The 12,766-nt window shown below is 36.6% G+C and overlaps 1 protein-coding gene across 1 annotated transcript in view; it reads left to right on the top strand.

The window, feature by feature from the left end:
- Positions 1-11,521, top strand: part of PTTG1IP2 (PTTG1IP family member 2) — a 23,277-nt gene extending 11,756 nt beyond the window's left edge. Inside the window, exons 3-5 of the mRNA XM_037741346.1 lie at positions 6,389-6,482; positions 7,932-8,025; positions 11,362-11,521. Coding sequence (XP_037597274.1) covers positions 6,389-6,482; positions 7,932-8,025; positions 11,362-11,521 — 348 coding nt within the window. The remainder of the gene's footprint in view (positions 1-6,388; positions 6,483-7,931; positions 8,026-11,361) is intronic.
- Positions 11,522-12,766: the final 1,245 nt, after the last annotated feature.

Raw genomic sequence — 12,766 nt, 5'->3', positions numbered from 1 at the left:
GTAGAGACAGGGTTTCACCATGTTGACCAGGATGGTCTCGATCTCTTGACCTTGTGATCCACCCGCCTCGGCCTCCCACAGTGCTGGGATTACAGGCTTGAGCCACCGCGCCCGGCCTACGTCCTCTTTTTTTTTTTTAACTGCTCTGGATCCATGTTCCACAGCTCTGATTGGTTTTGTCCTTTGGTTTATATTTTCCTTTGCTGTACATTACTAGCTGATTGCTGCTTGAGCATATTTCATCAACATCTGCATTAGTACAACTACAAAGTCAAAACTTCTGATCTCACCTGAGCCCAAATATTACCCATCCTTGCTTTTGGTTAGCAACATTGCCTAAAATTTCCCACAGCAGCAATTCCCTCATCCCATCAATATCAACAGATGTAATTATCTCCAATTTTATGAAAAAAATTGACACCTTACATATAAACGTCATTCCCCAACTGATAACATTGCTGTCATTTTCATCCAACATTACTTACTCTTATTCTTCCTTTTAGAGGAAGAATACCTCCTCCACTTCCCCTATACCTCTCTTTCAGACTTGAACATGTACATTTTTGAATTGTAACTCATATTATTTGAATTGTTTTTATGTTCACCTTTTCCTTGTTCTCAGCTCCCTGTGGACAGAGTCCACGTTTTATTCATCTTTGCATATCTAACACCTCACACCTTTCCCACACATGGCAATCATTCAATAACTATTGAATTAACTCTTGACGCATTCAAAGAAGGGTAAATTAATTCACTGTACTCTATAATGAAACAAGGTAGAGAATTTAAATTTGTTTTTAAATATCAGTCATTATGAAAACCCTGGGAGTATGTGTATTTGAGTGTAATTTAAAAAATATTTCCAATACCTCATAGAAATGAACTAAGAGATAATTCCACATGGTCAACATAGAATTAGGGTGTTATCCTTTGGAAAAAGATCCCCTGTTCTCCCAGAAGTTGGAAGGTTGCAAAGCTCTTAGTGGTAGTTTCCGCCACCTCTTATACTCCCAGAGAAAGTGTCAGAGTTTATAAGATGTTAACTCATGAAGCAACCAAGAATATTTGAGCTCTTTTTAGACTAAAAAGAGGATGAACAGATGTCTTGTATATTGTGCTACTTTATGCCCATTTCTCCATTGATCTGGAGAAAATATATAGCAGCTCCTTTTCATTTCCCAAAATATTCCAATTTGGATGATAAATGATATGCTTATTCTTCTTAACTGAAAGGGAATCTTCCTTAGATTCTATTTGAAACATTTCCTTGTGATTTCCTAGTATAGGACTAGCCTTCCTAGAGTTAGAAAGCATTCTTACCAAAAACTCAGTCATAAAAATCACATTTACAACTCCCCATACGCATACAACTCATAAACATAGTATATGAAAAACATATTGTATTTTTGTTGATATTTTCTATTAGAAATAAAATTTTAAAAACCAGGCTAACTAAAAAAGGTGGAGCATCTCGTTATCTGTGCTTTCATTGCCATTCAAAGTCATTTTGCATCCCCGTTGAATCCTTGGAACCAAAGTTCTCAATTATGGTGTCACAATGGTGAGACTTGTCATAAGCACATTTTTTGCTTTTTGCTAATGAGCATCGTAAGACTGACTTTTGCAACTGACTTAAACAAATAAAATATTGGAATAGATTCTAGGTTTTCTCCATAATCACATCTTTCTTACTAATTGTGACCTGATATAGATGGTTGGTTGAGACAAGAAGGAGTCAAGTTATAGCAAGCCCAGTAGGATTTGTTGAATCTGCCACAGCCTACCTTATCTATTGTACAGCTCATAGGAAATTATGATTGCTCATATGCTTGTAAAATGCATTTATAAATGTCATTTCTTACAACCCACAAAGAGATGCCCACTTTGATATTTATTTTTCTGAAAAATTGTGTGTGTGTGTGTGTGTGTGTGTGTGTGTGTGTGTGTTAGGGTATGGAGTTGGGGATAATGGAAGCTAATGGATCCAAATCTGGATATTCCAGTGAACATGTGGATATCACCTGTTGGGAGTCCTTCTGCTGGAAAAAAATATACGGACAACCAATGTCGTGGATTATTTCCCATGACAACTATTCCCAGCACTTTACCGCTGTTGGCGTGATCCTCCTTTCAGGGTCTGACTTTCCTTGAGAATTTTAAGACCATCTGGCAGGTTCAGGTTTCCTTATTTTTCAACTGAACCAATTCAGTATCTTTTCTCTAACATTGACCTTCCCCTTGAGAAGTCTATTCTCATTTCTGAGGTGAATCCCTTAGTGCTCACCTCTATGTATGTGTCATACTCGGAAACGCATGCACATTCACAAACTCAAAACCTTTCTCATTACCTTGTTCCCTCTATGACAAATCCAGCCTGTTTCTGTGCATTGGCTTCCTTCTGAGTTCAGACAAAATGGAAAAAACAAACAAATCCAAATCTTCTCTTTGTTTCTTTCTAGAAGCTGAAGTACTTATTTTGTGCTTATTTTACCATTGCTTCTGTGTCACACAGTGTGATTTAATCCTTAGCAACCTGATTTAGAGGTTACAAAAGATTCTAACCAAATGCAACAACCTTTCAAATTAACCACTCATTCCTTTTGGAAACTTGCTCCTTCCTTGGTGATCTTGGCTTTATACAGGACTTGTTTCTTCCCTCATCATTTTGTTTCCTTTACCAATTCCTCTTCTTTATTTTCCTAAATGAGGGAATTTCTTCACACTTCCTTGTGCCACCTCTTCCACAGTCCTGGTCTCTACCACAACCTGCATATAAAGAAATTCCAAATTCACATCCTTAAACCTAATGACCCCCAATAGTGATGCTTACAGCTGCTTGATTGGCATTTCTTTCTGGATAGTTTTTTTTTTTTTTTTTTTTTTTTTTTTTTTTTTTTTTTTTTTTTTTTTTTTTTTTTTTTTTTTTTTTTTTTNTCACATCATGCTCAAAATTTCTTTAACTAAATTTATAATTTTGCCTTCCCCAAAGAAGCTCATGTTCTTTACTTGTTTATTTCTGGTACCATTCTCTCATAATTTTAGAAATCATTGGCTTTTTGTTTCTTTTTTCCTCCATCGGCTCTCCATTCTTTTCTTTCACCTGGAACAATCCTAGATTTTCTACACATCCCATCCCCCAACCGCTGATATAATATTAAGCCATTTGATTTATACAACCTTAACCACTAAACATTATTATGTACCCTCCCACTTTCTGCATGTTTTAATTTTAATGATCTTTTTATTAAAATAGCAATTGTAATGTCCATATAAACTTAATAAAACAGTTCTACCCTAAAATGAGTACTATAATTTTCCCATGAAATAATACTAACCATCACCCTAAAGCCTTTTAGGTGGCTTCTCAGTTGTCACACTCCGAAGAGGCTGATGGCTTCATATTTATATGGGTTATTTTCCTTAACTACAAGAAAAAAAATCATGTAATTTGCCTTAAATTATACATTACCAATTTAGGAATTTTGAATATAGTATACTGTTCTTGGGGGCAATGTGAAGTTCTGGTCTTGGATAACTTTTTAGGTTTAGTTAAGGTATTAGTCACATATTTTTGTGGTAAGGGACAGAAACCAAACTCAAACCAATTTAATAAAAAGGGGAATTCATTGATTCACAATATTAGAAAGACCAGGTGTGGCCTTGCTTTCTTGCACAACTGAACCAAAAGATGTCCTTCGCATTTTCCTCTTTCCTTTCATCTCTCAGCTCTGCCTCCCTCTGGGAATTGATTTTATTTTCTCTTGTGGTAAAAAGACATTCTCCATATGGCTGGGCAAGAGGCTGGCTGCCAGAAGATCTAACCCAATGTCTGTATACAACTGCAAAGAAGATTCTGATTGGCCCTATTGGGGTTTTTTGTCTGGTCCAGCATTGGTTACTGGACTACTGCCTTGGTCAAAAGACCATTCCAGTAGTAGGAACGGGGTAAAGCAAAATTTATTGGCAGCCACAGGACCACACAAGGTTTGGGGAAGAGGTCCTCAATAGATGAAGGCGTGATTACCAGAAAAAGAAGAATGGGGACACAAATAGCAGACAGATTTTAAAAATAAACGACTTCAGTCTACCTTTTTCACCCTTGACCTTTGAGGACAGGCATATTCTATTTTTCCCATCCCAGTATTTTTTAAAATGCTCCTGGCGAAACAATGCAACTAAATCTCAACTGCAACTGGACTTATTCAAAGTCACTATCAGTCACTGCCCCCAGCTCTAAGTCTGAAATCTCAGAGAGATATGCATTACTCTTGATTGTGTTTGAATATGGCTCCAGGCACTCCTTTAAGTCCGCTATATAATCTGTTAAACCAACTCCCAAAGACCCACTGTTCAATAGAAGAGATAAAGCAGGATAACAGCAGTAAAGGCTCCCATTTAGAAAGAAAGATAGAGGCCAATAATCCTATAGTATGTTCTGAGTCTGTACTACATTGTTGAGTTTCCTGGCTGGGCAGTGAGTTGTTGGTCGCCAGTCTAGCTGCTACCGAAGGAGTTTCTTTTCCATAGTTTTCTGAGTCCCCACCAGAGAGGCGTAGAGGAGATCGTCTCTTCTGGGGCCTGCACTTCTTTAGGAGTTTACCTGTGGTAGACTTGGTTACTGGGGCCTGGGAATCAGCTTAGCACTTAGGTGCATATATCTCTTAGCTGCAGGTTCAGATTTTTTTCTGGCAATTCATTTCCCTTAAAGCCCTGCTAGATCTTGGACTTGATTCCCAGAGACTCTGAGTACTAATAACCAAGGCCAAAAGTCTCTGTGGGCTGTAATCTTTGAATCTAGACTTTGTCTTTGCAGTTCCAGTCCTTCAGCAACCGTCTGGGAGGACAAGACTCATTCGGTGAAAGTGGCTTCAATCTTAGATTTGCCTAAATGGTTTGATTTGACCTTCAGTCTTGGCCAATGTGAAACAAAAGCTGGCCTGTGATATAGCCTTGGTACTCAGGCAGTGTCTAAGGGGTGGTTCTTTACATTGGGGTGAATCATTACCTCACCTGGTCCCAGGATATACAGCAAGAAGTGATCAGGTGGGGTCTGGGTTCAATCTTATAGGATTGGTTATCAGCACAGAATCAGGCTACTTAGATTAGAACCCAGGCTCCCCTATTTACTAGGTATCTGATCTTATATAAGTCATTTAACTTCTCTGTGCCTTCTTGTTTGCTTCTATGAAGCGGACATAATAGTACCTAGCTCATGGGATTGTCATGAGTATGAAATGAGTGGATATATATAAAGGACTTAGAATAGTACCAGTCACATCGTAGGCCCTATGTAAGTGATAGCCATTTTTACCACTCTGTCCTCATTTTTTTTTTTTTTTTTAACTCTTCCAGGCTCTTCTAGTCTTTTCTCCCATAATGTTTTTCACCTTTAGGCCTTGCTTAAGGGACTTAGAATTCCATTTTTCTATTTCCACATGATTATCTGAGCACCAGTGAGCCATGTGGGAAGAGGGGTGAGGTAAGGCTTGTTGACAGCACTGGCTGGGCCACGTGTAACAGAGGAGCAATCCCAGAGAAAAGAGTGGGGAATGCAGGCAAGAGGAATGGAAAGAGTAATGGAAAGATTTTATTTTATTTTATTTTGAGACAGAATCTCGCTCTGTCGCCAGGTGCCAGGCTGGAGTGCAGTGGCTCAATCTCGGCTCACTGCAACCTCCGCCTGATGGAGAGATTTTAAAACTATTTACCGCAGTCCTTATTACAACTTTGTGAAATAATATCTTTGGTTTTGTTTCCTAATTGTAGAGTCTGAGAAAGGGATTCAGGTACATGTGATTTTTGGGTGACTACTCTTCAGCAAAATCCTATGGAGTGAGAGACTCAGGGAAGATAAGGGGAAAGAGCCAAGAAAAGATGAGCTCTTGGCTTAAGTCCGCTCTTGGCCTTAATCATGGGCAGCCCTTGGGCAAAAACAAAAAACAAAAACAAAAAAAATTACACAGCAGAGTTCTCCCTGCCTCAGAGAGTTGTCCCTGCCTCGCAGAGTTGTCCCTGCCTCGAGGTAACAATGCCCACTGTTTGGAACCCCATATCAGTCATTCACTGGCCTGGGGAAATAGTAACCTCATGGGCTAGGTGGTCCCCATTCTTCATTCAAGAAGAGGGGAAGCTGTGAGCCATTGGCAGCCAAAACTCTTTGCAGCCGAGGTTTGGCTACATGGGCTTGACAAGGGAGATCTCAAGTCACCAATGGCATCTCGCACAAATAATAATAATAATAATTATTATTATTATAAGGATAATGGCTATTATATATTGAATAATGGCTACTATATATTGAATACTTATTGAATTAGTACTGAAACCTTCCTGGGATTGTGGTTATTATACTTGGACAACACTTTTATTTTTCTCTTTCCAAATATAGTGTATTTGGTGTAGTGAAGAAAAGGCATGCAAAAAATATTGTTTTCCATATTTTGGGTGTCGATTCAGTTCTGTATATTGGTTAAACTGTAAAGGTGAGTTGTCATTATTTAAATTTTTATGTTCTTTATTTCAGTCAACTTGCAAATGTTAGCAATTTGCAACATTTGAAGGATTGTAAAGTATTACATTTGCTTTACGTATTAAAATATAGCAAGTCCAAACCACCATGGCACATGTATACCTATGTAACAAACCTGCACATTCTGCATATGTATCCCAGAACTTTAAGTAAAATAAAAATAAAAACATAGCAAGTCCAGGGATGCTCATTAGTCTCACCTCCTAATATAAGCTTATTGGTTGTTTGCAGCAAATATTCATTCAAATTAAGTCAATGTTCATTCTGATTGATAGATCCTTTGCCATACCAGTTGCTAACTATTTTAAATTTCCATTTCTAAAAATCTCTGGGGTATGATATCCGTAACTCACTTAAAGGATGTTTGTATTCTTATGCCACTTTAGGAATTCCAGAATTTTTAAATAAGCTAGTACTTGTCTGAGGATATATTGTGTTTAGATACATTGCTATAATTTATATTTTCTTAGCTAACATATTCTACATTGAGAATTGCTATTCAGAATAATGATTCACTAGGACTGGACAAATATAAAGCATCAAAGAATCTTTAAGTTATACTCAAATGGTGGACTTTTAGTATGTTATACAGTACTGACCAAGGCAGAAAAACATACCACTACCATTTAAAAAGTTTTCTTAAAGAGTTGAAACAAAAAACTTTCTAGGTAAATCCTAGCTATATGAAAAACCCAATCTAGAACAACCAATTGTCTTCCTTTTTCCTTAATTGAGGTAAAAAGATACAAATTTTGCCCTCAAATCCCTGTTTCTTTCAGGTACTATCAGTTATATTTAAATCATATGTGTTTTTGCCTTATAAATTTACACTTTGTGTAACTAGTATGAACAGAAACTCTAGTCTCCAGTTTTATGTTTGCCCTTCTAGTTTCATTTTACAACATACCAAGCTAATAAACTACATAGTACTTACTGAGACAGGGGAAAAAAACTTCACAAGGGGTAGAAATACGCATTCGCAGCAAGCATTGGTTGTCTCTTTGGTAATGGACTGCTGAAATGCAAACAATAAACCATACCCTGCTATCTATATGTACCTTTAGAGCTATAACAGCCTGAGGCATTTGTTCTTTTATCTATTAAGATAGTACCAGAAATGAGTTTAGAGGTAAAATAACGGAAAAAATAAGCCAGTAGCCTGGTAGTTTACCAATTTAAAAATAAATAAATCAAATGTTACCTCCTCTAGCAACCCAGATTATTTTCAAATGTGATTGTTGTGTTAATGGTAGTTTTATTGGAATATGTAATGTATGTTATTTTATCGTTACTTTCAATAATCATTTGTTAAAGAATCACATTGCATATTAGAAAAGATGAAAATAGCAGAAATTACTGATGTTCTGTTAACTTAAAATGTATTTCTTTTTATACATTTCAGTTGACATGTTTGGAATCGTGATGCTTCTACTCATTGCAATATTAATTACAGCATTATTTTGGTTCTGCTGCGCCTATCAATTTTACATACAGGAGTATGTTCATTTTATCCTTAGTAAGAATGAACTTTGGGATATCATTGAAGAGAATGCTAAGCTAGTCATCAGGAAATGTTTTACCTTTTTATGTAATAAAAATATATCTACATGGTAAGGAAAAAATATCCAAAAAGTACAGAAAATTGTAAAATGAAAAAAAAAGTTTAACTTTCTCATCCCTCACCCCACCTCTAACACTTTCTTCACAGAAGCAATCCTTTTAGTATGGTTCTATTTTTAGTTCTTCTGTAGTTACCTCTATATATTTGATTTTGATGGGTATGTTTTCTTTTCATGATTTATTAACTTTAGATGTTATCTATTGACTCCCCATTATTAAAGCAGAAAAATTTATCTTGCACTACACACATTTTTTGTTATTTTGCTGTTAGTAGATATTATTATTGTATCATTTTAGGGTTGTTACTATTTTTTCTCATTATTTTTAGTTATTAGATATCAAGATTACTAATATTTCTCCTGCTGACTATCATTTTGACTTTGAGTAATCCATTTAATTCTTTGTTTCTATATCCCAATCCTTCTCCCATAAAAGATAAGAAAATTTGGATCCCTATACTTCCTTCCTCTATCTCCTAAACTCTATAAGCTTTCTCATTAATTTGACCTTGTCAAATATTTACATTCTGTTTTGTGGCTATAATTATATCTTGAAATGCTTACTCTATAATTTGAGTCTAAAATTTGTTAGCTACTAAAAATAACACACATTTATATATGATTATAAAATATTGTTCACTAAAGAACCAAAGTGGAAGTAGGAAATATAATTCTATGCTGCTAACCTATATTGCTTGAAAAAGAATTATCAAGTGTCAAGATCAAATAGATTCTCTTTTCTTACTCTTTATTTCACAAAGTCATGCTATATTTCAGCTTACTTCATGTTACTTGTGACTTTCCTATACAGCTTTCGCATTTTCTAGAATTTTAAATTATCTTCATTATTTCTCATTAACAAAAACACATGTATCTTGAGTCCCACCACTGTGATCACTCATTTTTATATTTGCTAAAATATGTTCATTTTCTTCTTATAGACATTCTTCTTAAAGTCTTCTGACTTCCTGTTCTAACATGTAAAAATTAGTTTCTTTTTACTGCTCTGCTGAATTAGGAGAATTTTGGGGGTCTCATATTTTCCTCTTTTTAGGTTCATTTTTTCCTTTTGCTGGAGTACCTCAAGTAAATTTTTCAAAGGGATTTCACAGATTTGGAAAGTATTTGCATAGTCCATACATATCAACAAATTTGTTTTTTCTCCTTCATCCCAGTATGGTATTATTTTCTTTCTTCAGATTATACACTTTTTGTAACAAATAACTGTAAATAAGATAGACAGGACCCCAAAATAAGATAAATTCACATTTATAGGTCCACTGGTAAGTAAAATGTGCTTATAAAAAATTAAGGTAAGTCACCATAGTGCTTGCAGAAAAACAAAACAAAAGATAAGGGTTAGGCAATATTTTGCTTGCTTATTTAAGACCTCAACTTGGTCAAGAACTCTGTTTTTCTGGCTTAGAGATGGTCTTTTCCTTATTAGCATACAAAGACAAGTTAGGATAGAATGGAAGGTATTCCTTATTTTTTCCCTCTAAAACAAGTGTGCACATGTACACATACACACATACAAATCAGAAAGAAGAACCAATAGGGCACATTACATATGTGGAAAGAGGCTGTTTTGTAATTTTTTTTCTTTTTTGTATTTTCTTCTTAGGATCCTGGCTCCTTGTCATTACTTTTTTATATAGTGCTTATGAATAAAGTGGCAAATTCTGCCCATAAGTGTAGGGGCCTGAGCAAATATCTATCAGTGAAGCTTCCTTTATCTTCATTTTTAATGAAAAACCCTGAAGGCTCTCTGCAAATATGGTCCAACAACTGTACTCAGTTCTAATTTAATTCTGTTGCATATCCACCAGCTCTTCTTTCTGAATTTCTTCTAGAAATCTTATAGACCTTGTTAATTCAATGAGCGCTGCATTCTACAGAGGAATTTATCTTAAGGACTTACTGCATTTCATAAACCAAAGATCCTGATTAGGTTTTAGAAACGTGACTTTTTCCTTTTTAAAAATATCCTAGAATGACCAATGAAATATCAAAATAGTTATAGGCACATTTGATCTAATATTATTCCACAATTATGATTATACAAATCAAAGCACATTAAAAAGTTCTAAATGTTAGAGAATACAAGTTTTCATTGTCCATGTACTCAATGCCTCCTTGATTCTTATCTATTCTTTTAGTAAATATTTTTTGAGTATTTATTAACCACTAAGCAGTGTCATTGTCATAGGGATATAAAAATAAGCAAGAAAGATTAGGCTGGGCGTGGTGGCTCATACCTATAATCTCAGCACTTTGAGAGACTGAGGCGGGCGGATCCCCTGAGGTTAGGAGTTCAAGACTAGCCTGGCCAACATGGTGAAACCCCATCTCTACTAAAAATACAAAACCAGGCATGGTAGCTACACCTCTGGTCCCAGCTACTCAGGAGGCTGAGGCAGGAGAATCGCTTGAATCTGGGAGGCAGAGGTTGCAGTGAGCCAAGATCACATCACTTCACTCTAGGCTGGGTGACAGAGTGAAACTCAATAAAAAAAAAAAAAAAAAACAAAAATCAAAAAGAGAAATATCAAATCCTTGCCTTCATGGAGCTTATAACTTACTAAGAGGACACAAACAAGTATACAAGCATTTGTTAATTCTATTGCTAGCTTATTGATATTATCAATTATATTCCATTTATTTTAATTGCTTTTCTTAATTAAATATTTTAATTCTCCTGGTGGAGGGATAAAATAAGAATTTAATAAAGCAATGGTAAAACATTACATAAGGCTGTGTGCTGAGGCTCATGCCTATAATCCCAGTACTTTAGGAGGCTGAAGTGGGTGGATCACTTGAGGCCAGGAGTTCAAGACCAGCCTGGCCAATATGGTGAAACCCCATCTGTATTAAAAATACAAAAATTAGCTGGATATGGTGGTAAGTGCCTATAATCCCAGCTACTCAGGTGGCTGAGGCACAAGAATTGCTTGAATCCAGGAGGTTCAGATTATACACTTTTTATAACAAGGAACTGTAGATAAGATAGACAGGACCCAAAAATAGGATAAGAGGTTGCAGTGAGCTGAGATCATGCCATTGCATTCCAGCCTGGGTGACAGAGAGATTCTATCTCAAAAATAAATAATATTAAAAATTTTAAAATTGCATAAATGTAATCTAATGAAAAAACAATAGTTCCTATCACTTTTGCTATTCTGAAAATAAGCCTAATTCTAAATTCACTATCATTTTGAACAGAAATCGTGCATATTTTTATGCAAGACGAGAAGCAGGTCCTGTTCACAACTGGAATGCTACTGGCAAGTGTTTTCATTTATTTGATGGAATGTCCCAGACTCCTTCAGTAACAGTTTGTTCCCTTGTTCCAAACATCAAAATTAAAGTATAAGTAGGGTCCAGGCACAGTGACTCACACCTGTAATCTCAATACTTTGAAAGGCCAAGGTGGGAGGATTTGCTTGAGGCCAGGAATTTGAGGTTACGGTGAGCACCTTGCATTGCATGCATATTGCACCATCGCATTCCAGCCTGGGCTACAGAAGGAGACCCTGTTTCTGAAAACAACAACAGCAAAAATAAAAGTATGGTAGGACTCATAACAACCTAGATTTCATTGTTCCCATTTCCATGATACATTTTGGTAACCTCAATAGCTAGACTCGGATTGGTAAAATCACAACATTGATAGAGAAGGGCTAAAATTTTTCAGCCCATTTGGGGATATTAATAGCTTCCCCAGCTACCCCAACTCCCACTCTACAAAAGCAACCAGACAAAAGATGACCTTTGTCTTCAGGAATTCTTGCAGGCTTTCCCAGATTAATTCATTTCATCTTACCTAGTTCCTTGGCTAACCTACTGTCTGCTCTTCTCAACTTGATTCTAAACTTTCCGTTACTTACAAGGCTTCCCCTTATCCAGGACTCAAATCTTGGCTTCTTTTGGCTGAACACCCACAATTCCTGAGCGAGCACTCCCAATCCTCTACCCAGGTCTGGATCCTGAAAGCCCACTGAAGTCAAAATCTTGATCCCCCTTTTCACTTAATTGGACTACAAAAAGTTTTACATCATAATAATATGACTGAGGAAAGGGTACTGCATAGTCCTTTATAATTACTGTCAAAAATAACTTTGTGGGCCGGGCGCGGTGGCTCAAGCCTGTAATCCCAGCACTTTGGGAGGCCGAGGCGGGTGGATCATGAGGTCAAGAGATCGAGACCATCCTGGTCAACGTGGTGAAACCCCGTCTTTACTAAAAAATACAAAGAATTAGCTGGCCATGGTGGTGCGTGCCTGTAATCCCAGCTACTCAGGAGGCTGAGGCAGGAGAATTGCCTGAACCCAGGAGGCAGAGGTTGCGGTGAGCCGAGATAGCGCCATTGCACTTCACCCTGGGTAACAAGAGTGAAACTCCGTCTCAAAAAAAAAATAATAATAACTTTGCGGGGTGGGGGGCTCCAGATTATTTTAGAGCTCTGAGCCGCAGAGACATAATGACAGGGAATGTAGAAAAGCCTGGGACCCATACTTGGAGGTTGCAAAATCTGGATGAGACGCCCAGTAAACCTTTTAGGGTAAAGATGAAATGATAAGCACATACACGCCGTATTGTCAACTCTTACACCTTGTTA

The sequence above is a fragment of the Cebus imitator genome, unplaced genomic scaffold, assembly GCF_001604975.1.
Source record: "Cebus imitator isolate Cc_AM_T3 unplaced genomic scaffold, Cebus_imitator-1.0 Scaffold98, whole genome shotgun sequence".
NCBI lineage: Eukaryota > Metazoa > Chordata > Mammalia > Primates > Cebidae > Cebus > Cebus imitator.
The sequence above is the reverse complement of the archived record's forward strand: the minus strand, read 5'-3'. Positions and strand labels throughout refer to the sequence as shown.